The following is a 25,634-nucleotide window of genomic DNA, read 5'->3' on the forward strand; positions in this document are numbered from 1 at the left end:
AGATATCACCATATAGCAAATATTTAATGTAGAGCCTATCTGTGCTAACCTTCAAAACTTTGTGTTAGATCATTCTTGCACTGCTATAATGGAATACCTGAGACTGGGTAATTTATAAAGAAAAGAAGTTTAATTGGCTCACAATTCTGTAAGATTTACAAGCATGGTGCCAGCATCTGCTAGGCTACTGGGAAGGCCTCAGGTAACTTTTACTCAAGGCTGAGGGTGAAGCAGAGGCAGGAACGTCACATGCCAAGAGCAGGAGCAAGAGAGAGGAAGAAGGTGCTACACACTTTTAAACAAGCAGATGTGGCAAGAAATCATTCACCACTGCAAAGACAGCACCAAGGGAATGGTGCTAAACTTATTCATGAGAAATCCACCCCCATGATCCTATCACCTCCCAAAAGACCCCACCTCCAACAAAGAGGATTACATTCTAACATGAGATTTGGCAGGGACAAATATCCAAACTATATCAGGATCCTACCCATTAAACTCATTGACTATCCTATAGATTACAGATCCCTAAAAATAACCAGGTAAATACATAATTTCTTATCCTGCTGGTAGAGTAACGAGTTTCCAGTGAGATAAGAGAGGTTATTCTTTGCCATTTTGAAGAGGAAGACAGTCTCTAATTTTGAAGTAAGAAAAAAAGATAAGGTAGAATCTTCCTCAAGGTGCTACTTTGGCATTAACCCCAATTTCCAGCTTTTCTTCTATTAAGGGTATTTTGCTTAAAATCAAATCTTGCAGGCCGGGCGCGGTGGCTCAAGCTTGTAATCCCAGCAATGTGGGAGGCCGAGGCAGGTGGATCATGAGGTCAAGAGATTGAGGCCATCCTGGTCAACATGGTGAAACCCCGTCTCTACTAAAAATACAAAAATTAGCTGGGCATGGTGGCGCGTGCCTGTAATCACAGCTACTCAGGAGGCTGGGGCAGGAGAATTGCCTGAACCCGGGAGGCAGAGGTTGCGGTGAGCTGAGATCGCGCCATTGCACTCCAGCCTGGGTAACAAGAGTGAACCTCCGTCTCAAAAAAAAAAAAAAAAAAAATCAAATCTTGCTTTAGATAGGACCAAAAAAGCACCAAAATATTTTTTTTTGTATAATTACTTTTATTTTTAATGTCCAGAATGTGTAATATAAGGGCTAGAGCCTCCTCCTGGACTCAATTTTATAAATTCTCAATTGGTTGGTGAGGCCAATAGGGATACTGTTGCTTGTCCAATTTGGTTTCTGGAAAAGCTTCGTTCAAGTCCTCAATGGTCATCTGTTCAAATGGAATTAAGTTCTTATACTTCCCCATCTGTTTCTCATATTCTACAACCCTGGCCTTTGAGAGACACACCCACTCAGCACAAGACTTCACATCTTCTTTTTCTTCAGCATCCACCAGGGCAGTATATGGATCCTCTGGCATAGGAATCTTCAGGGCATTAAACTTCTTCTCAAAGTCATCCACCAAGCCTGCCTTGGCCACATTGGCCTTGTAGTAAGCCCAGTCAATAGATGGTGGATTCTCAGGTAAAGCAGCCAACCTGGAGGTGAGGATCTCATTCCAGGATTTGAGGGAGTTAGCAATGGCCTTTTGGTTTGGGGGTATGATCTACCAAAAAGCTATCCAGTCAATGGTTTTTAGAGCAAGTTTTCGCCCAGCCATCTTGGGATCCTTCACCGACCCCGACTGCCTACCGTCCACAGCAGCCCAAAATATTTTTTAAATTGATTTTAAGGACCTGTAAATCAAAAACTTTCAAGATGCTAGTAAGAGCACTAAATGATCACCAGAAGTAAACTCCATGATTTCTAGTTCTCACGTAGGTGCCTGTTATCCCTAAAAAGACATTTTTTTTTCATAACAGCAATGACAGCCATTTAAGTAAATAAAGCCTAATTTTTTTTTTAATTTTTCAAACTTGGGAGATAGAAGTGGTTAACACCAAAACAATGCGGATATTAAAAGTACACTCTTAATATCCAGAGATCTCTTAATATTCAGAGATCTGAAATAGTAATATTTAAAATGACTGGATATCCAGTTTTAAGACTGGATAGTACTGCCCAAAACAGCATCAAACTGAAAGGGTTAAAATGAGGATCCCGAAACAGATTCTTTAAAAAGTTACTATCCTCAAAGAAAATATCTTAAAAACAGTAGTTAAATGCATTCTCCAGAAAATTTGACTTCACGAATTCTTTAAGAAAATAGAGTCAAAAGATGACTTAATAGGATGTAAGGAACTTCATTTGAGAGACTCTAGGAACTAACAATAACCTCTCAAGACTTCAGAACAATTAAATCCTTGGACTATGTAACTATTTACTAGGATGTCAAGAATACACTGCTACTAATTGATCTCACCTCTGAACTATTTGATGAGACCCAATGACCTTTAACTAAAAGAAGGTATACCTAAAAAGGCATCAACCTTTTTTTTGTTTTGTTTTGTTTGAGTTGGAGTTTCGCTCTTGTTACCCAGGCTGGAGTGCAATGGCGCAATCTCGGCTCACCGCAACCTCCGCCTCCTGGGTTCAGGCAATTCTCCTGCCTCAGCCTCCTGGGTAGCTGGGATTACAGGCACGCGCCACCATGCCCAGCTAATTTTTTGTATTTTTTTTTAGTAGAGACGGGGTTTCACCATGTTGATCAGGATGGTCTCGATCTCTTGACCTCGTGATCCACCCGCCTCGGCCTCCCAAAGTGCTGGGATTTTAAAACCCAGAGGCTCCAACATTCACAGAAGGGGAAAAAGTAATCCAGAACACTGCTATAGCAACACTCAATCTACCCTTAACCTGCCGTGTGGCAACATGGAACCTCCTTGCTGTCTACAGCTCCTGACCCTACTTTAATGACCTCTGAAGGTCTGACGTTTGTTTTCTGATCAAACTTTCCTACACTTCTGATCTTTCGCCCTTCTGCCTCCCTGAATTCACTTTCTCCTTCTCAGCTACCTAAATGTATTTTTCTGCCTCTAACTCAACGGCCTTTACTTACATAGGCAGTCAAGCACCATAAGGATTTCTGTGTTACTGTCCATAGACAAGACCTCAGGCTTTGTGTACTCCACAAAAATAGGACCTAAGGTTTTGTTTAAACATTTTGTTTATGTGAATTTTCCTTGCATTATATTAACTGCTCTGATACTGAAGACAGATTGAGGAAATACATAAAATATGAATTGTTCAACTTTTTGTCAAAATCAGCTTTGATACAAAGTTGATAAAATCTGGAATCGATGACTAAAGGAAACTGCATGTGCCCACTAAGGATTTCATTTATCGAAGCTAACTTGATCATTACTTAACTGTAATTAAGTTGGAAATATTGTACCTGAGTAGGTGTTTTCTTAGGGAACTACATGATTAGGTGTTTTCTTAGGGAACTATAGGTTAACTATGTTAACTACGGTAATGAGGGAGTCAACAGATCTACTTCCATATAGAATCTGAGCCTTCTTTATGAAAGGGGCGAACAATGGGTACATAAATATTTGCCATAAATTAAACATGGCTATATTGTAAGAATTTTAGAAGTTTAAGATAAATGTGTAAGGAAATGAGGGTGGACAGAAATTTTAAAAGTCTTTCAGCATCAGCATAGTAAATCAGACACAAGTATCCTGGGAGAAACTTGCTCAGCAACTAATTACCTATATCTCACTCCAAAATAATATTTGAACCATTTTTCTCTAAGAAGCTTAATTTGAATTATTTGCTATTTACCTAATAATTTTATATTTAACCTAGATGGTCTTTATTAAAAGAAAAATTGAAAGTTTCTATTTTGTGCATCAATAGAAATAAGAACTAAAAATTTATTAGCTTCAATGATGCTACTAAATCCCCAATTATCTCTAAACTAATAATTCAGGACACTACTTAAAAGTGTCTTCAAGCAGAAGCCTACCTTTAGTCCCAAAAGTTTTGTTGTTAGCTCCAAATCTGAATCTCCTAAAAAATATTCGTAATACACTTTGGGAGGCAAAAGCGGGAGGATTGCCTGAGGTCAGGAGTTTGAGATCAGTCAGGATTGCCTGAGGTCAGGAGTTCGAGATCAGTCTGACCAACAAGGTGAAACCCTGTCTCTACTAAAAATACAAAAATTAGCCGGGCATACTGGCAGGCGCCTGTAATCCCAGCTACTCGGGAGGCTGAGGCCGGAGAATTGCTTGAACTCAGGAGGTGGAGGTTGCAGTGAGCCGAGATCAGACCACTGCACTCCAGCCTGGGCAACAGAAAAATAAAAATAAAAAATAAAAAAAAAATTGAGGAGATCCAAGATGGCTAAATAGGAATAGCTCTGCAGTGCAGTTCCCAGAGAGAGCTACACAGAGGGTAAGTGATCATGGCATTTCCAAATGAGGTGCATCTCAATCGGACTGTTTGCACAGTGGGTGTAGCCCAAGAACCGTGAGCCAAGGCAGGGTAGGGCGCTGCCTCAACCGGGAAGTGCAATCCCCGGAGGACCCCCCTCCCTACTCAACAGAGGCCACTGGGGGCTTTTCCAGCAGCTCCAGCACTCTGGTTGAGATACTGTGCTTCTCCCATAGTTTTTACCACCCACAGACCAGGAGATTCCCTGCCGAAAAGCGCAAAGAGTTTCCAGAACGGCAGCCAACACCCCAGGTTTCCCCACACAAAAACTCATACAAATCTGGACAGCCATTTCAACTGGCGCTTCAAATGCCTGGGAGACAGAGTCACCCATTCAACTGAAAAAGGGGGACTGAAAGCAGGGAGCCAGGTGATCTGGTTCACCAGGTCCTACCCCCACAAAGACCAGCAATCTGAAACGTTCTAGACTGAGAGTTTCACAGCAAGCACAGCTGGACCCAGGATGGTTAGGCTCTGTGGGGGGAAGGGCATCTGCCACTACCAAGGCAGTTGCCACTACCGAGTCAGTCTGCCATAACAGAGACAGTCCACCATTACTGAGACAGACTGCTATTACCGAGGCAGTTCTAACTATATCTCTATAAACAAAACCACAAGGAAGTTCACAGAGGAGCTGGGCAGAGCCCATGGCAGCTCAGCAACACCTCTGCTGGCAGACTATGACTAGGCTACCTTCTTGCTGGGCAGGGTATCTCTGAAAAAAGGCAGCAGAACGTCAGGAGCTTATAAATAAAGCCCCACCTTCCCAGGACAGAGCACCAGAGGAAAAAAGGCAGTTATGAGCCCCACTGCAGGAGACTTAAACATATCTACCCAGCAGCTCAGAACAGAACAATGGAGCTCCCAGAACAGCACCTGAGCTCTGATAAGAGACAGACTGTCTCCTCAAGTGACTCCCCGACCCCCATATATTCAAAGAGACACCTCATAAAGGAGAGCTCAGGCTGACATCTGGCAGGTTACTTTCTGGGACAAAGATAAAAGAAGAAACTGGCAGCAACCCTTAATGTTCTGCAGCCCCCACGGGCGATTCCCAGGCAAGCAGGGTCTGGAGTGGGCCTCCAGCAGTCCTGCAGCAGAGGGCGTGACTACTAGCAGGAAAACTAAAAAACAGAAAGAAATAGCTTCAACATTAACAAAAAGGATACCCACTCAGAGACCCCATCCAAAGTCACCAACTACAAAGACCACAAGTAGATACATCCACAAAGATGGGAAGAAACCAGTGCAAAAAGGATAAAAACACCAAAAACCAGAACACCTCTCCTCCTCCAAAGGATCACAACTCCCTACCAGCAAGGGAACAAAGTTGGATGGAGAATGAGTCTAATGAACGGACAGAAGCAGGCTTCAGAAGGTACGTAATAACAAACTTCTCTGAGCTAAAAAGAGTATGTTCTAACCCAATGCAAAGACATTAAGAACCTTGCAAAAAGGTTAGACAAAATGCTAACAAGAATAATCGGCTTAGAGAAGAACATAAACAACTTGATGGGGCTGAAAAACACGGCACGAGAACTTCACAAAGCATACCCAAGTTTCAATAGCCGAATTGACCAAGCAGAAGAAAGGATATAAGAGACCGAAGAGCAACTCAATGAAATAAAATGGGAAGGCAAGATTACAGAAAAAAGAGTGAAAAGAAATGAACAAAGCCTCCAAGAAATATGGGATTATGTGAAAAGACCTAATCTACATTTGATAGGTGTACCTGAATATGACAGGGACAATGAACCCAAGCTGGAAAACACTCTTCAGGATATTATCCAGGAGAACTTCCCCAACCTAGCAGGGCAGGCCAACATTGAAGTCCAGAAAATACAGAGAACACCACAAAGACATACCTCAAGAAGAGCAACCCAAGGTCAGATTCACCAGGGTTGAAATGAAGGAAAAAATGCTAAGGGCAGCCAGAGAGAAAGGTCTGGTTAACTGCGAAGGGAAGCCCATCAGACTCACAGCAGATCTCTCAGCAGAAACCCTACAAGCCAGAGACCGGGGGCCAATATTCAACATCCTTAAAGAAAAGAACTTTCAACCTAGAATTTCATATCCAGCCAAAATAAGCTTCAAAAGTTAAGGAGATATAAAATCCTTTACAGACAAGCAACTGCTGACAGATTTCGTCACCAGCAGGCCTGTATTACAAGAGCTCCTGAAAGCAAAGCACTAAACATGGAGAGGAACAACCAGTACCAGCCACTCCAAAAACATACCAAATGGTAAAGAGCATAGACACAATGAAGAAACTGCGTCAACAGACAAAACATCCAGCTAGCATTAAAATGGCAGGATCAAATTCACACATAAAAATATCAACCTTATATGTAAATGGGCTAAATGCCCCAATCAAAGGACACAGACTGGCAAATTGGATAAAAAGTCAAGACCCATTGGTGTGCTGTATTCAGGAAACCCATCTCATGTGCAAGGACACACACAGGCTCATAATGGGATGGAGGAAGATTTACTAAGCAAATGGAGAGCAAAAAACAAACAAACAAAAAAACACAGGAGTTGCAATCTTAGTCTCAGGTAAGATGGACTTTAAACCAATAAAGATAAAAAGAGACAAAGAAGGGCATTGGCTAATGGTAAAAGGATCAATGCAACAAGAAGAGCTAACGATCCTACATATATACACGCCCAATACAGGAGCACCCAGATACATAAAGCAAGTTCTTAATTACCTACAAAGAGACTTAGACTCCCAAACGATAATAGTGGGAGACTTTAACACTTCGCTGTCAATATTAGACAGATCAATGAGACAGAAAATTAACAAGTATATCAAGGACTTGAACTCAGATCTGGACTAAGAGGACCTAATAGACATTTACGGAACTCTCCACCCCAAATCCACAGAATATACATTCTTCTCAGCACCACATTGTACCTACTCTAAAATTGACCACCTAATTGGAAGTAAATCACTCCTCAGCAAATGCAAAAGAACAGAAATCATAACAAACAGTCTCTCAGACCACACTGCAATCAAATCAGAGGTCCAAATAAGAAACTCACTAGAACCACACAACTTCATGGAAACTGAACAAGAGGTTCCTAAATGTTGACTGGATAAAAAACGAAATGAAGGCAGAAATGAAGATGTTCTTTAAAACCAACGAGAATGAATACACAACATACCAGAAACTCGGGAACACATTTAAAGCAGTGTCTAGAGGGAAATTTATAGCAATAAATGCCCACATGAGAAGTGAGGAAAGATCTAAAATTGACACTATATCATCAAAACTGAAAGAGCTAGAGGAACATGATCAAAAAACTCAAAGGCCAGCAGAAGACAAGAAATAAGTACGATCAGAGCAGAAGTGAAGGAGACAGAGACACAAAAAGCCCTTCAAAAAAATCAGTAAATCCAGGAGCTGGTTTTCTGAAAAGATCAACAAAATAGACAGACTGCTAGCCAGATTAATAAAAAAGAAAAGAGAGAAAAAGAATCAAATAGATGCAATGAGAAACTACCATTTATGGACATAAATCAATAAACCTGAAAGAAATAGATAAATTCCTGTACACTTGCAACCTCCCAAGCCTAAACCAGGAAGAAGTGGAAACGCTGAATAGACCAATAACAAGGACTGAAGTTGAGGCAGCAATTAATAGCCTACCAACCAAAAAAAAAAAAAAAAAAAAAAAAATCCAGGTCCAGATGGGTTCACAGCCAATTTCTACCAGACGTACAAAGAGGAGCTGGTACCATTCCTTCTGAAACTATTCCTAACAATCCAAAAAGAGGGAATCCTTCCCAAATCATTTTATGAGACCAACATCATCCTGACACCAAGACTGGGCAGAGACTCAACACAAAAAGAAAACTTCAGTCCAATATCCATGATGAACATCGGCACAAAAATCTTCTATAATACTGGCAAACCGACTGCAACAGCACATCAAAAAGCTTATCCATCACAATCAAGTAGGCTTCATCCCGTGGATGGCAAGGCTGGTTCAACATATGCAAGTCTATAAATGTTAATTCACCACATAAACAGAACCAAAGACAAAAACCACATGATTATCTTAATAGATACAGAGAAGGCCTTTGACAAAATTCAACCGTGCTTTATGCAAAAAAGGCTCAATAAACTAGGTATCGATGGAACGTATCTGAAAAATAATAAAAGCTATTTACAACAAACCCACAGCCAATATCATACTGAATGGACAAAAACTGGAAGCAGTTCCTTTGAAATCTGGCACTAGACAAGGATGCCCTCTCTCACCACTCCTATTCAATATATTATTACAAGCTCTAGCCAGCGCAATCAAACAAGAAAAAGAAATAAAGCATATTCAATTAGGAAAGGAGGAAGTCAAACTGTCTCTATCCGCAGACAACATGATTGTATATTTAGAAGACTCCATCGTCTCAGCCCAAAATTTCCTTACACTGATAAGTGACTTCAGCAAAATCTCAGGATACAAAATCAATGTGCAGAAATCACAAGCATTCCTATACACCAATAACAGACTTAAAGAGAGCCACATCAAGAACGAACTGCCATTCACAATTGCTACAAAGAGAATAAAATACCTAGGAACAGAACTAACAAAAGGATGTAAAGGACCTCTTCAAGGAGAACTACAAACCACTGCTCAAAGAAATAAAAGAGGACACAAACAGAGAGAAAAACATTCCATGCTCATGGTTAGAAATAATAAATATCGTGAAAATGGCCATATGGCCCAAAGTGATTATATAGATTCAATGCTATCCCCATCAAGCTACCAAGGACCCTCTTCACAGAACTAGAAAAAAACCACCTTAAACTTCATATGGAAGCAAAAGAGAGCCGGCATAGCCAAGTCAATTCTAAGCAAAAAGAACAAAGCTAGAAGCATCACACTACCCAACTTCAAATTATACTACAAGGATACAGTAATAAAATAGCATGGTACTGGTACCAAAACAGAAATCTAGACCAATGGAACAGAACAGAGGCCTCAGAGGCAATGCCACACATCTACAACCATCTGATCTTTGACAAACCAGACAAAAGCAAGCAATGGGGAATGGATTCCCTGTTTAATAAATGGTGTTAGGAAAACTTGTTAGTCATGTGCAGAAAGCAGAAAATGGACCCCTTCCTGACACCTTACACTAAAATTAACTCCAGATGGATTAAAGACTTAAACATAAGACCTTACACCATAAAAACCCTAGTAGAAAACCTACGCAAAACCATTCAGAACATAGGCATAGGCAAGGACTTCATGACTAAAATACCAAAAGCATTGCGATAAAAGCCAAAATAGACAAACAGGATCTAATATTAAACTCCATAACTTCTGTACAGCAAAACAAACGATCATTAGAATGAACTGGCAACCAACAGAATGGGAAAAAATATTTGCAATATACCCATCTGCCAAAGGGCTATAACCCAGAATCTACAAAAAGCTAAAACAGATTTACAAGAGAAAAAACAAACCCATACAAAAGTGGCAAAGGATATGAACAGACACTTTTCAAAAGAAGACATATATGAGGCCAACAAACATATGAAAAATGCTCATCACTGGTCATTAGACAAATGCAAATCAAAACCACACTGAGATACCATCTCACGCCAGTTAGAATGGCAATCACTAAAAAATCTGAGAGACAACAGATGCCGAAGAGGATGTGTGGAAATAGGAACACTTTTAGACTGTTGATGGGAGGATAAATTAGTTCAACCATTGTGGAAGACAGATTCCTCAAGGACCTAGAAATAGAAATTCTGTTTGACCCAGCAATCCCATTACTGGGTACATATCCAAGGGATTATAAATCATTCCATTATAAAGACACATGCACACGTATATTCACTGCAGCACTGTTTACAACAGCAAAGACGTGTAATCAATTGAAATACCCACTGATGATAGACTGGATAAGGAAAATGTGGCACATATATACGATGGAATACTGTGCAGCCATAAAAAACGATGAGTTCGTGTCCTTTGTAGGGATATGGATGAATCTGGAAACCATCATTCTCAGCAAACTGACACAAGAACAGAAAATCAAACACCCCATGTTCTCACTCATGGGCAGTGTTAAACAATGAGAACACGTGGACACAGGGAGGGGAGCATTACACACTGGGGTCTGTTGGGAGGGGCTAAGGGAGGGATTGGGGGCTGGGGAGGTTGGGAGGGATAACGGGGGAGAAATGCCAAATATAGGTCACGGGGGGATGGAGGCAGCAAACCACATTGCCATGTATGTACCTGTGTAACAATCCTACATGATCTGCACATGTACCCCAGAACCTAAAGTATAATTAAAAAATAATTAATTAAAATTTAAATGAAAAAAAAGAGATTTGTAATACTATGGCAGTGGCAGTGGTACATAAGCAAGCCTAAACAATATATAAAAAGTATTCTCCCTTTTGACAATGTTTTTCTTTTTTGACTATTTTTCTTAAACTTGAGAATATCAATTTTAAATACATACAAGCTTCTGCACTATGGTTCTGCAACCATACAAAAAACTAATTTTCAGTGAAGAGTTTGACAATTATAACCAAGAAACAATCATATTCCTCATGAGATCATTCTCTTTTATTTCTGATTCTCAGGAAACTACTACTCTTCCAGTAAATATTATTTGGGGCACAAAGTTATCATCTACTGAAATCTACTCCTGCAAGGCTAACTTAACAGTAAAAAACAGAAAGTAGGAAAACACTATTGTGATATTATGTCTCTTCCTTTATAATGTCAAATATTTAGTTAGCATATCTTTTTATGCTTTTGCAAAGCTTTTCATAATTATCCTTCAAACACTTTAAAGAAAATTTACTTTTTGAAAAGCATGAAGTTAAAAGAGAGAGTGGTCACAAATATCTCTTAAAGATGCCTTTTGTCTTTCATGAGTGATAGTGACAAATTTCCAGATTGGTGAGCATAAAGCTGTGTCAACACATGACCCATCTGAAATCCCACTGATTTTACTAACTCCCTACCTCTCTCCCTCAAAAACATTATCATGTAGACTTCACCAAAGATGCAGGGACACTTTATTATAAACTGGTTTAATTAACATATCCTGTAACTTATACAAAAAAATTTTTATTTCAAATGAGAATCAAGTCATTACAAAAACAATAAATTAATAAAACAGGGTTATGAACACAATAGTAAATCAAAACCAAATTTTCCTGTGGTTAAGTAATGCTTAAAAAGCTAAATGTAGAAAGATTTTACAGGGCACAAGTTTCAAGAAAGTTATGACTTTATAAAATTGAGACAAAATTTATTTCATATACTTACCACTAATGTTGAGTTTGAAATAAATAAACCTATAAATAATCTACAGCATTTCCTAATATCATATTCTACACTGTTTAAAGTAGTTTTAAACTTACCCAAATGAAGTAATGTAAACTGGGCTGCCAGTTCCTTTGCATCTTCTAAGGTAGTACAGAGTTTATCTGGCATGAAGTAACTCTGGGATCCATTTGCAATAGCAGGAATAACTATCTTATATACCAAGAGTACTTTCCCATCTTGACTTGTTGTTGAATATAAATAATATTCTGGTGGTGCCCAATTATTTTTGTTGCAATAATAATCTAAATGCATTACTGCAGAATTAAAATGACTGGATTTTAAAGAATACATACTAATTGGAGTAAGCTTGGTTCCAGGATAAAAAGGGTAAGTGCATCTTTCAACTTCAGGTGGACTTGGGCTATGCTGACCATTGAGACGAGCAGGAAGAGTTGGCAGCTTGCCTAGAGTTTTTGGGTGGCTCTCTTCTTTGTTAGCAAACACAATCAGATTTTCAGAACTGGGACTAATCTGACCATTAAGATGCTGTCTCCAAGTGTTTTCTTTGTTTACTGGTTTAGCTAGTGTTACCTCAATACTTGCTCCATCAATGAATTTTCCATTCATAACAGACATGGCAGCCACTGCATCTTCTCGGTTGAAAAAGTGAACAAAAGCATAATCTCTAAGTTTCTTTACTCGTTCAACTGCACCAGGCTTAAATTTATTGAATTCTGCTTTAATTGTTTCCTCTGTAGTTGAGATCATTAAATTTCTTACATAGAGAACTTTAACTCTCTGCATAGTTTCCTCATCCACCTCTTTCTCGGGGTCAGCCCAATCTACCTGAATGGTGTGGCCCCATAGTTGAAATGTTCCTGTAAAAAAAAATTAATTTGAAGAGAATTAAAACAAAAAATAAAGTTAAAGATGTTCAGTAAAATTGTTTCCCCAGAGAAGCAGAAACTCAACTACAATCAATAAATTTGGTTAAGCATTTGTTTTCTACTCATACAAAAGTTTTTACTGACGCCAACAACTAAAATGTATGATGTAATTTAAGAGTGAATAAAACAAATACACTTCAAAGGTAGATCTTTATCGGAAGAATTAAGTGTTGCCCTTAGGGTTTTTATTAAACAACAATTAACAGTTCAAAGTGTATACATTCAGTAAATATATCATAAAGAGGACTGATTTTATAGGAACAATTTATTGTATTTTAGAATTATGTGATTTTACTTCTTTTCTTAATTATTCCTCTCTCTAAGTGGCATTATATATTTTGATAATATTGATCCATGGGATACTATCATATCTCCATATTTGTAGTAAGGTTAACACTAGAAAATAACCTTTAAAATAATCCATTTACCTGGAATTAGTTTCCTCCTTGCCATAGCAGCAGCTCTGTGAGATTCATATTCCACAAATGCAAAACCACGATTTTTGGTCTTATCGGTTGCACTTGGATAAACAATGACATCTACAACTCCTTCTGTAACTTTCTTCATTTCATCTAAAATTTCTTCTTTCTTCTTTTCCTTGGGAATAGCTCCAATAAATAATCTGCAATTATCCAAGCTTACACACACACCGATAAACTTCCCTGGTCGAATCTCATAATTATTAAGAATTCTAATGGCTAACTGGGCTTCTTCTTTTGTAGTATACATCACAAAAGCATAACCTCGATTTTCACCACTAAATTCCATCATAAGTCGAAATTCATATATCTTCCCAGCTCTTTCAAATACAGGAACTAACTCATCTTCATACATATCACGAGGTATTTTTCCTACAAAAACTTCACAGCCTCTAGGTGGGGGGGGACCTTCCCAACCTGAAAAACAAAAATGAATAGACACATAAATTCTAATCAGATATTTGTATTCACCTTTCAATCATTTATTCATTCAACAAATTTGCTGTGTTATGTGCCACTCAGAATTCTAGGTCTTGGGTATACAACAGTGGATAAAATAAAGCCCCTTCCCATATGAAGCTAATATTCAATAGAAAAGGGAGATAGTAAGTGAGTGATAAGTGCTACGAAGAAAATCAAGGAATTGGTCAAGCAAATCTCTGGGTATATGAGATTTAAGCAGGGCCCTGAATAGATTGAGGGAGTGAGCCCTGAGGATTATCTGGAAGAAGCGCATTCAGAAAGAAGAAAAAGCAAGTACTTTATATGTCAGAGTGACATAGATTATGGAAGCTTGTACAGCTAACGTGTACTTGAGAAAGGAAGAAAGTGGTAAGTGTTGAAGCCACTGAGGTAACCAGAAGCCATATTTTCATTTTAAGTGTGATACATTGGTGGATTTTTGAGCAAAGAAATTATACTGCCTATTGGTAGAAAGGTGAAACATTCTATTTGCCTGTTTCCTTTGGTTTTCTAGTTTAAACACCACTCACCTACTCACTGATGTTTCAAATTCTTCCACAGATGATCTCCTCTTTAACACCTAGATCTCCTCTTTAACATCTAGATCTCCTCTTTAACACCCTTTTCCCCACATTCCTAATCCTGACTTCTTTCTCAACCTAGCCCAGCTTCTTTCTCAACTGCTTCTAAGACCAAGAGCAGGGCTGAAAAAATGCAAGGGTAAGTTATAATTAACATTGATAATCTAACTCTCCTCAACAGCGAAAACAATTGTCTTAAAGCAGTTATAAGGAGAGAGCTATTGTTTGGAATACTTGTGGGGATACACATCTAATCTACATAATGTGGTTAAAGATTAAATTTAAAAGACTGTAAACAAATCCACACCTGGAGGAGGACCACCAAATTTCCTTTGTCCGTTTTCCTGAACCATGTTATAACCAGTCTTTTCCATCAAAGCAAGTAATGCTGCTTCATTCTGAGTACCAGTTCGAACTTTACTGCATCCGTTTGTTCCATCAGTATTTTCTTCATTCATGGTTACAGTTCCTAAAATAAAGTTTAATAACACTGTTTAAGTTTATGACAGAATACCAAGAATCTACAAAGCATTTCTTTGGGTTGCACAAAAACACAGTTGTGGCTGGCATGTTTAATTAGCCTTCACTGTCCTCTGAGGTTCTGCCCCAAGGCTCTTTCCTAGTGGAAATTTGGAAACTTCACTGATCAATTATGCGGCACTTTTAAGCCGTAAGAAAGGGACGCAAACAATAAAAAAGAAAAAGGAACAAAGAATGGGAAAACAAAAGTACGTGAAAGAGCAGAAAAAGCAAAGCAAACAGAATAAGAGCAAAATATACGCCATCAATGAATATATCTGCCAATCTACGTAGCCCAAAGTTTAAATTATTTTATCATACAGAAATTTTCTGTGACTTACACTTGTCAGATACACATAGCCTAATGCTAAACTGCTCACTGTCAGCGATCCTCAAGAGCTTCGCCAGTTACCAGAAATTGAACAGATGGCTGGAATAAGTAAACAGTGCATCAAATCAACCCTGTTCCTATCTACTAGAAGTTCTTACCAGAAAGAACAGGGAACACAACCACTTATCATCTGAGCAGAAACAGGAGCTACTGTGAATTCCAGTTGGCAGCAACTTCAAGTTATGTCAACAGATGAGCAGGAGCTATGGTAGAAGAGCTGAGATCTATATTGACCACATATATAAAAATGTATTTTAATTTTTAAAAAATGAACTTAATTAGCATATCCTTTAGGGGTTTTTTCCCCCCTAAAAAAAACCAAGGCTTTGATTTATTCTGTCTCTTGGTTAATTTTATATCTCTCTCATTTGGTGTTACCATGAATAGATGCAAACATTAAAATTCACAGAATGGAGAGTACATGGGGAAAGCTATTTTGACTTTCAATAGATCCTTCAATATTATAAATAAAAAACAAGTCATCATAGCATAACATTTTTAAAGTATGAAATTTTGAGTCACAGCCCTTTCATTTCAGACTTCCAAGTTGTGCAATTGGGCAATTTATTCAATTTCTTTACATCTTAGTCTCTTCATTTGAAAATGGGGTAGCAACACAAGTTACCACAAGGCTGCTGCTAAAATTTATGGAAACTATGTATGTAAAAGGCTTGTTGAGTTTCCCTAAGAGTCAAATAAAGGTTAGTTCTGATAAATACTAGAAAGCAGTGCTTCCTAATTTTTTGTGCACCTACACTGCTATCACAGGCATCACTTGTTTTCTTTCAGAAACATCTTTCATTTTCTCAAAGGTTGAGGCGCACATGTGATATGGTAGATACACACCTAGGGAGGTGTACAAGCATCTTTACTGTAAATTCTGTCACGAGGGTGGAAGTGGAAAGGATGTCTACAAAGAATCACTGCTCTAAGGCAAATGAAACCGTCACTGAGTTATCCTCAATAGTACTTGGTATAGTAGAAGCTCTGGAGACAGACTGTCTGTATTCATATCCTTTCTTTTCACTTACTAGCTATATAATTTTGTGTAAGTTACTTAGCTCCTCTATACCTCAATTTCCTCATCTGCAATATGCAGATAATGCCTATCTCAGAGATTTTATGAATTACAAATCAGTTAACTGGTATAAAAAAAATCCTCTAGGAGTCCTTTTTTTGGCTTAGACAATACAAATATTTACCAATACCAATTTTTATGCATACATTGGATCTCTTCAAATCATTAAACATCTGCAAATAACTATGGCTTTGAAAACAACTGTTCAGTTTATCTTTAGAGTAACTGGCTTCAAAATAAAGCTGTCAAACAAGATAAAAACAGGCTGAGAATACTAATCATAAGAGGTTCTATTTACTTAATAGGTCTATTAGAAACGCCAGGACACTTCCACTCGTTATCTCTAATCTCTAAGCTAGTGGAAGCTACTTACCACTGCTAAAAGAAAATTACTCTTTCCATATAAGCAATAGAAGAAACTGAGGCTTAGAGAGAGAAACCATACTACCGCCTCAAGATCACAGAGCTGGAAAGTGGCATAGACAGAATTCAAACCCAGGCTCTCTTGATCACAAATATCCCTTCCGAGAAAAAAATTTGGCATATCTTCTGTTAAAACTTTACCTGAAAGTCTCCTAAAGAACAGGAAGCCCAAGTAAGCTTTTATACAAATGGAATATTCAGAAATGATAAGTTGTCATTGCTAAATTTGGTAGCCTTTAAGTCCTTCCTAGTTTTAAAATATCTTAATTTTTGCTCTAGAATAGTGACTCTTTGATGACATCCTTTCTACTCCCATCCTCATCACAAACTCCACTGCAGAAACACTAATACTCTTTTCTGAGTGGTAATGAATATAACTACAAAAACATCCTATCATACATACCATACACACACAGTCTTTTTACAGTTTTAAAGCTGCTTCCAAGCAATTTTTATATTACATCCAATGTAATAATTCTGGGGGGAAAAAACAAGGCAAGAAAGTAGATCATAAACTCACAGAGTTTCTAATTCACTTCCCTAAACCTAGTATCTCTAAGTCCAGTTTTCTTTCCTAAGCTGACTCATTTATCAAACTGCCGGATGAACCTAAGTGTTGAAAATGACATATTCATAAGGCATCTCAAATTCAACATATGAAAAACTGAATACCATTTAATCTTCTAAACCTGTTCCTTTCTGTTGTACATCATTTCAATGATTCATCGATTCAACCAACAAATGGCACCCAACAAACATATTTTCTCTCTTCCAAACTCTTACAACCAGAAATCCAAGTGTTATCCCAGAGTCCTTTAATGCACAGCTCATCAGTCACTAAGACTTGAAGATTTTATCAAATATTTATTTATTTCACTTTTTGAGACAGAGTCTCACTTTGTCACCCAGGCTAAAGTGCAGTGGTGTGAAGCTGGCTCCTGCAGCCTTGACCTCCTGTGATTTTCCCACCACAAGTGTTTCTCCCACCTCAGTCCTCCAAGTAGATCGGACTATAGGCTACAGGCACACACCACCACGCCCAGCTAATTTTCGTATTTATTTTGTGTATGTGTAGAGACTGGATTTCACCATGTTGCCCAGGCTGGTCTCAAACTCCTGAGCTCAAGCAATCCACTCACCTAGGCCTCCCAAAGCGCTGGGGTTATAGGTGTGATCCACTGCACCTGGCCCTAAATATTTCTTGACATCAGTCTATTTCTGTCCATCCCTACAGCCTGTTCTCAGACAATTATTTCTTACTTCAATTAGCGCTAGGTTCCTAAATATTGTTCCAACTTTTAATTTTGTTCCTCTCAATCAAAATCTCTATAATGCTGTCAAGGTGAAACAAAATATATATCTGCTTATCTTAAACTTCTATTTCAAATCAAAAATAAGGAAGAAAATGACTAAATTATTAATGTTAAAGTCAGGAAAATCTTTCTAAAAAGTAAGTTTAAAAGTCTCAAAGGCACCTGAGAGTTCGAGGCTGCAGTGAGCCATGACTGTATACTACTACTCTCTGGACCGGGCAACAGGGCAACATCCTGTCTGAAATAAACAAATGCCTGAAAAAAAATTAATAGATTTTTTTTTTAACTACATAAAAAATACTTTAGAAGGCAAAAATACCTCAAAACCAAGTCAAAAAATTACACAGAAAAATGATCTGTAACACAACATAAAGAGCTAATTTCCTTAAAACAAAAAGAACAACATAGTGTTGTAGTTAACTGCAGACTCAGGTTCAAGACTAGCTAAAAAAATCTGAATCCTGGTTCTTCCTTCTACTAAGCTATGACCTTAGACAAATTATTTAGCCTCTCAAATGCCTATGTTTACTTTCTATAATAAGTAGATAATAGTTTCTATCTCAGGGTAGAAGGATTCAGAGGATTCAAAATAAAGGTTTTAAAATAGGTATTTGCATATAAGCACTATAAATGTATTTTATATTATTAATATCTAATAAAACAGTAAGAAAAACAAACTGCACATCAGGGCCTGCAAACTCAAAATTCATTCATTTGTTCAACAAATACGCACTATTCCTTATGTCTGGAATATTATTAGTAAATATAAAGCCAAAATTTCTCCTCTGCGTAGCTTACACTCTAATGGGGAAAATAACAGATGATTAAAAAAAATAAGCAAATAATATATGAGGAAGTAAGAATGCTTTGGGAAAAAAGGAACAGGAATAGAGCACATGGGTCAGTGGGATGTTGACAAGGGAAGAGAACATGCAAATTTAAACAGGAAAGCCAATGCAAACTTCACCAAAACAGTCACCCCTGCAGCTATCTGGGAAGAACATCCCATACAAATGGAGAAACCAAGACAAAGGCCTTAGTGTAAAGGCGTGTTTGGCATGTACAAGGTATACCTTGTAAGTCAGGTAGCTTCTTAAAAACTTTAGCTTTTATTCTGAGTTAAATGAGGAGCTACTACAGATTCTGAGCATTCGAGTAATAGGTTCTTTCATTTAAAAAAAATCATCTGGCTGTTACATGGTGAAGTCACTAGAAGGGCAAAGGTAGAAGCAGGGAGATCACTTAGATGATTACTACTAAAATCCAGGCAAGAGATAATGGTGGCATGGGCCAGAGAGGTTGAGGTGGAAGGGATAAGTGGTCTAATTTGAGATATATTTTGAAGTACATCCAATAGAATTTTCTGACATACTGGATAAAGACTGTGAGATAAACAGGCAAGTAAAGGATGATTCCACAGTTCTGGCCTAAGCAACAAGGACAGAGATGAAGAAGAGTGAGTAGAACTGGTTTTCAGGGTAAGATCAGAGTTCAGTTTTAGGTATTTTAAATTTGAATATCAAACAATCAACTCAAATGCTTTTACAAGACTCTGGCAAGAAATGTTGAGGTCGAGATATTAGACCATAAGAAATGGAAGGGACTGTGCTCCTAGAAAGTCCAATGCACCGTCCGAAAAGGGCAGTGGCTACTCAACTCCAGCAAACTAATACAAGAGAACCCAGCTTGCCCAGTTATATCAAATTTTCCAATTTTTCAAAATCTCTCAATATTTAAAAGCTAAAAATTAATTCAATTGCAAAACAGTAACAAAACTGTACAGACCAAACAAAACACCTGCAGACTTCCTATGGTTCAAACTCTGGACTGCATGAGGGCAGAGACCACTTCTGTCTTATACTTGTACTTTCTCTAGTACCCACCATAGTCTGTGGCACACAGAAGGTACTCAATAATTATCTGCTGGGAAGGCCACAGAAAACTCAAGAAAAACTTAAGACTTCATACACTGCTAGCACATATGCATTACTAAAATTATCCTTTTAGAGGGCAATTTGATGATAGTTACCAAAATGTAAAATGCACATGTACTTCATAATTACTAACAATCTAACCTACAGATATCTGCAAAAGTATACAAAGATATAAGCATAAGAATGCTCACTGAAACACTGTTAGGTAGAAATGATAGTCTAGAGAATACCTAGCTGCTCTTCAGTAGAGGACTGAATAAAAAATCAGGGTACACCTACACAAGCAATGTTATGCAGCTGTTAAAGAATGCCATAGATTTGCATGTACTGATATAAAACATATTCAAGAATTATGTGAGAAAGAGCAAGTAGGAGAATAATACATTTACTTTCATATGAACTGTGTATGTGTTGTTTTAAAGATACACATGTACATATTCATAGTTGGCTGTGTAGGAATATATAAATGTTAAAACAATTTACAAGGAACTTTACTGGTAGTTATATGTAAGGAGGAATAAGGAGTCAAGTAACCTTTACTTCTCACTTTTCTGTGATTATCAAGAGCATGTGATACTCAATTAAAATTAAAAAGCACTTTCAGGGGTTTCCCAGTTCCTTAAAAACAAAATTTAAACTCTTCAGAAAGCCATAAGGATCTCTTCAGCATCTGTCCCTCCAGCTTCATTTCTTATTATATGCCAACAATGCTGACCTATTTGCAAATTCTCAAATATGCCAAGTGCTCACATATGTTCCTTTACATAGATTGTTCCCACAGTCCTCTACTCTCTTGGCCTTTCCTACTTCTAATATTCTCCAGGAAAACCTTTTTTGACTCTCCCTCTCAACTCTAAATCGAGTATTCCTTTATATGTACTTATATCACAGATCCATTTCAGAGTGTTGTGACTGTCAATTCCCTCCATCTGCCTCCCACCACCAGACATTGAGAAGGGTCTAGCCTTTCATTTCTGAATCCCAAGCACCATGCAGACTCCCTGGCATATGATGAATGTTCATTCAATGAATGAGACAGGGAAGGAGAGACACCATGATTTAACTAAAATAATGGAACTGTGTGAGAGAAGACCTGACTGAATTCCAGTTCTTGGTCAGGAGATCTTTGGCAAACACTTTACAACTCTGACCTTTACTTTCCTAAACTATGAAATTCTGTTTTATGTTTATTTCTACATTTAATGATTTGGCACTAAATACCACATATAATGACAGGTACTTTATATACATTATCTTATTTATTCTTTATAGTAATCCTGTAAGTATTTTTCTTTTTCATTTGAAAAATATATAAACCGAGACTAAGAAAGAAAGTCATAGCGCTAACAAATTGGTTAAGGTAAATATGGTACTCAAATCAGAAATCTGCCCAAATCCTGGTCTCCTAACCTTACCGTCATTTTAGATATTTAAAATCCACATCTCTGAAAAGCTATGTGATTACTTGAGGTCATATAACTTACAAATAGCAACACAAGTACCTAAATCCAGATTTTTTTCCACAATTTTTTAATGTTATAACATCAAATCAATTATTCATACCTTCTTTGAAAAACTATTGCATGCTTTTAAAACAACCCAGACACTGTATTAACTTAGATGGAAAATTAAAGCAACAAAACTTTTTGGAAAACCCCTAATAAAAATAATTTTAGATTTATAATAGATCTTAAAAATTAATAAAAATAATTTTAGATTTATAATAGATCTTAAAAATTATCTAATTCAACTACCCACCTGGTATGGGTATCTCTTCATAATATTGTCACAAAGCAGGTATCCATCTTATTTTTTATTTTTTTTTAAATTATACTTTAAGTTCTGGGGTACATGTGCAGATCATGCAAGATTGTTACATAGGTATACATATGCCATGGTGGTTTGCTGCATCCATCCCCCCATTTATTTTTGATTCTTACAAAGAACTTATCCTCTAGAGCAACTAAACTTTGAATAATTCTTTAAGAAAGTTATTTCTTATAATATATCATAATCTCTTTCCTGGTAACTTTCACAAATCAATCATGATTTTAAACCTTCTGGCCAAAGTGAACCTGCCTCTTTCATATAATTGCATTTGAAAGATGATTCACTTCCAAGTACCTAAAACTACAGGCACGCATCACCACACCCAGCTAATTATTACAGAGATGGGGTTTCAACATGTTGCTCAGGCTGGTCTCGAACTCTTGTGCTGGAACTACAAGCATTGAGTCACAGCACCTGACCTCATTACCAGTTATTTTAATCCAATATTTCCTAAACTGGCATCCCTTAAAACATTGTTCCAGAGGTGATTAACAAGTCTCCAAAACGTGTTCCATGTCTAAACCCATCTGAGAAATCACTATACATCCCTCTTAAAAGTATCACAATGATCATCTGCATTACTTAAGGCCATGAGAAGTTTCCGTTAAAAAGAACTTTCCAGCTTTAACTCAAGTGTTTCAGCATGATACCTTAATTGTTCTTGTCATATCTATTAAGTTTCTACAGAACCATGGGAAAATGCTACTTAACTGTTTCTTATATGATATAGTTTATGTTCTCTCATTACCCTGTTCCATTTTCCTTCAAAAGTGTGGTGGCCAGAATTGAAAACTCTACCAGTACGGAGAAGCAGCACAACTACACAGCTGTATGCTATTGCTGGTTGAAATTTAGCATGCTGTCACCGAAAACCTCAAATCTGCCCTGCCCTATATCAAGTTACCAGATTTTAAAATCAACTTAATTTCATCTTATTAGATTCAACCTGCCAGTTCTTCCTACCTCCCCTCTGATCTTTTACTCACTTGTCCCATCCATGAAATGGCTAACTTCCCCCCCTTTTCAAAGATAAAACTTTTCATATTAGCAAGAGCTAGTTGTCCAAATATAAACAGAAAACATCTTAAAACTTCCCTAGTCTGACCAGTGAGTAATAACAGGATTCTGTCATAATTGTAATGTCACACAATATTTACCCATCAATACAATTTGGGCCCTGAGAATTTGTTTTAAGATGCATCTACATTTGAAAAATGGGTATACGAGATTTCTAAAGAAACTCATTTTGCTTTTTTAAAAAATTTATCCTGAGGGGGTGCCCCATTCCTGAAGGTACTGCAATACCAGATCAATGTGTGGAGTAGATGGAGCAAGCTCCTATTCCATCTCCCTGCTCCAAAAATCCATTTAATATTTTTGTCCTCAGATACAGGATATATCAGATATTAAGCTGGTAAGAACACATACTATACTTGATCTTGGCCAAAAGGCAGAGAAGCAATAGGAACTCACTTACTAAAAAATAATAAAGCTATGCCATAAAGATCTATCTCCAGAGAAGGAAAAAAAGCTATTCAGCTTACCCTCAATTCTTCCTTTCTTGTTCATTTCAACATTAAGTACTATCTCATCTTTCTTTATCTTGTTTGTAGGTTCTTATAATTTACTAACTTCAGGCATTTTTTTATCCCCTGAGATGGAGTCTTGCTCTGTCACTCAGACTGGAGTGCAGTGGCATGATCTTGTGTCACTGCAACCTCCACTTCCCAGGTTCAAGTGATTCTCCTGTCTCAGCCTCCCAAGTAGCTGGGACTACAGGTATACGCCACCATGCCCAGCTAATTTTTGTATTTTAATGTTGGCCAGGCTGGTCTTGAACTCCTGACCTAGTGATCCGCCTGCCTGGGCTCCCAAAGTGCTGAGATTACTGGCATGAGCCACCACACCAGGCCTATTGTGTTTTTTTAACTGAAGATTTCAGATGAGTATCTTTACACATTTACTAAATGGCAGAAATAGAAAGTAGAAAATAATTTTTATCAAGGGAAAAGTCTTATGTCTGTATTATCGAATGTGTGTCTTACACTATATTTCATGGACAGATTTATGTGATACCAAATGCAATAAATAAAACATGTACTATTAATAGATTCGGATAAAAGAAATGTTATTTTTTTCTAATCAGAACCAATAATAAGATAAGGATTGGCTGGGTGCAGTGGCTCACCCTTGTAATCGCAGCACTTTGGGAGGCTGAGGCAGGCAGAATGCCTGAGGTCAGGAGTTCGAGACCAGTCTGGCCAACATGGTGAAACCCTGTTTCTACAAAAAATACAAAAAAAAATTAGCCAGGTATGGTGGCATGTTCCTGTAATCATTGTAATCACAGCTACTCAGGAGGCTGAGGCAGGGGAATTGCTTGAACCAGGGAGGTGGAGGTTACAGTGAGCCGGGATTGGGCCACTGCATTCCAGAGCGAGACTCTGTCTCAAAGGAAAAAAAAGGTAAGGATTGAGCAACCAACTTTCAGCCTTTTGTCTTTTAAAAAAGTCAATGTTTTTCTATCACCCTTCGTTTAAAATTAGGAGCATTTTAAATGATACAACTACTCTTCTCAGCTTAATATCGTTTTACTCTAGGTTTTGCCATTACTGAAGATTTTGTAACAAGAAAATATTAGAACTTCAAGTGGGCCTTAGATGACCTTCAATACCGTAGATAAGAAAACCAAAAGCAAACACGTCAAACAGTACTGCTTAAGGTCACAAAATTAGTAATTGAAAAGACCAAGGGCCCAAACCATGGAGTGTTATGTCACCTCAGAAATTTGTAACTCTCAACTCTCTTCCATAATTTAGTTGAAGGTTTCAATGGCCTCGACGTCCCACAGGACATCATACTGGCCCACTACACACTAAATATCTTGTTGATACAATCAATGTGAATAGGAAATTGTGAGATTTATATTTTTTAAACATGCTACAGGGAAAAGTGAAAGAAAAAACAAGAACCTAGTTAAGGCTGTTGCAAAAGTAATCGCTGTTTTTGCCATTAATAGCCATCTTTATGTCTATAAAAATGCAAACAAATTTTATTAACAATGCAAACAAAGTTTAAAAGTAATGTCAAAAACTGCGATTACTTTTGCACAAGCCTTAGTATGGTACCTTACATATGCTACTTACTGGTTATAGAAGCAATAAATATGCTCCCATTTTATCCAAAATGTAGAATTTAACTTAATAAACAAGACTTTTTTTTTTTTTAACTGCAATTCATAGCTAGTTCCAAATGGCTGATTTCTGCAATCCAGCACACCCCTGCAACTGCTTTACAGACCTATTTTTTGGGTTAATTCATGTCTCTAAAGTTCTATTTTTAAAGAAATTATCTAGAGTCTTATATTGAAATAACAAGCCAGTCAATACACATTAAAGGCTCCTTTTACTAGAGAATGACTGGAAACATATGCCAGACTTTGTATATCTCAAGAAATCTCAATCAAAATATTATAGAAGCTTGAAACTACAGAAGTAAAAGACACACTGAAGAGTCGCCAATCATACTCTCTTTAGAAAAAACAAAAGTGTTATCTCCAGCCCTCCAAAACAAAATGTACGCACATGCATAATTCACAATCAAGATAAAAGTTCAAAATTACTTAACTTTAACACATTAACAAAAGCGTATTTCTAAAAGAGGCAAAATTCAAGAATAGCCAGCGAAATATAATCAAATCTAAAACAAGCATACAATACATTCATTCTAAAATACTCCAGAATCAGAGTGTTACCTAAATATCCAAGGAAGCACACCTGTCCTAAACATTAGAGCAAAACAGACATACCAGTTGTCCTCTTGTCACTTTCAGATGTGGAGCCACATTCCAAAGTATTCTAAAAATTTGTTTCCTTACCCTGCTAAGCCAAAGAATTCAAGAGAAAGAGGGATCCTGAGTAGGAGAATGACAAAAATGGTTTTGCAAACAAAGTGGAACTGAGAAATTAAAAGTTGTGCCATATTTA

General features: G+C 37.5%; 1 protein-coding gene, 1 non-coding gene and 1 pseudogene across 4 annotated transcripts in view; all 3 read right to left on the reverse strand.

Annotated features, from left to right (window-relative positions):
• RBM46 (RNA binding motif protein 46) overlaps positions 1 to 25,634 on the reverse strand; it is a 56,256-nt gene that overhangs the window by 27,339 nt on the left and 3,283 nt on the right. For both annotated transcript variants that reach the window (XM_032248610.1, XM_032248611.1), the window contains exons 2-4: positions 14,468 to 14,629; positions 13,067 to 13,534; positions 11,787 to 12,569 (exon numbers count right to left, since the gene is read on the reverse strand). In XM_032248610.1, the coding sequence (XP_032104501.1) occupies positions 11,787 to 12,569; positions 13,067 to 13,534; positions 14,468 to 14,618 (1,402 nt within the window). In that variant the 5' untranslated portion in view covers positions 14,619 to 14,629. The remainder of the gene's footprint in view (positions 1 to 11,786; positions 12,570 to 13,066; positions 13,535 to 14,467; positions 14,630 to 25,634) is intronic.
• Positions 1,099 to 1,704, reverse strand: LOC116530509 (annotated as a pseudogene). The gene has a single exon (XR_004260038.1). The product of XR_004260038.1 is annotated as an ATP synthase subunit d, mitochondrial pseudogene (transcript).
• On the reverse strand, positions 22,920 to 23,111 carry LOC116530583. The gene has a single exon (XR_004260079.1). It is a non-coding gene; the product is annotated as a U2 spliceosomal RNA (small nuclear RNA).

Source organism: Sapajus apella, unplaced genomic scaffold (assembly GCF_009761245.1).
Source record: "Sapajus apella isolate SASKATOON/1434 unplaced genomic scaffold, GSC_monkey_1.0 scaffold67, whole genome shotgun sequence".
NCBI lineage: Eukaryota > Metazoa > Chordata > Mammalia > Primates > Cebidae > Sapajus > Sapajus apella.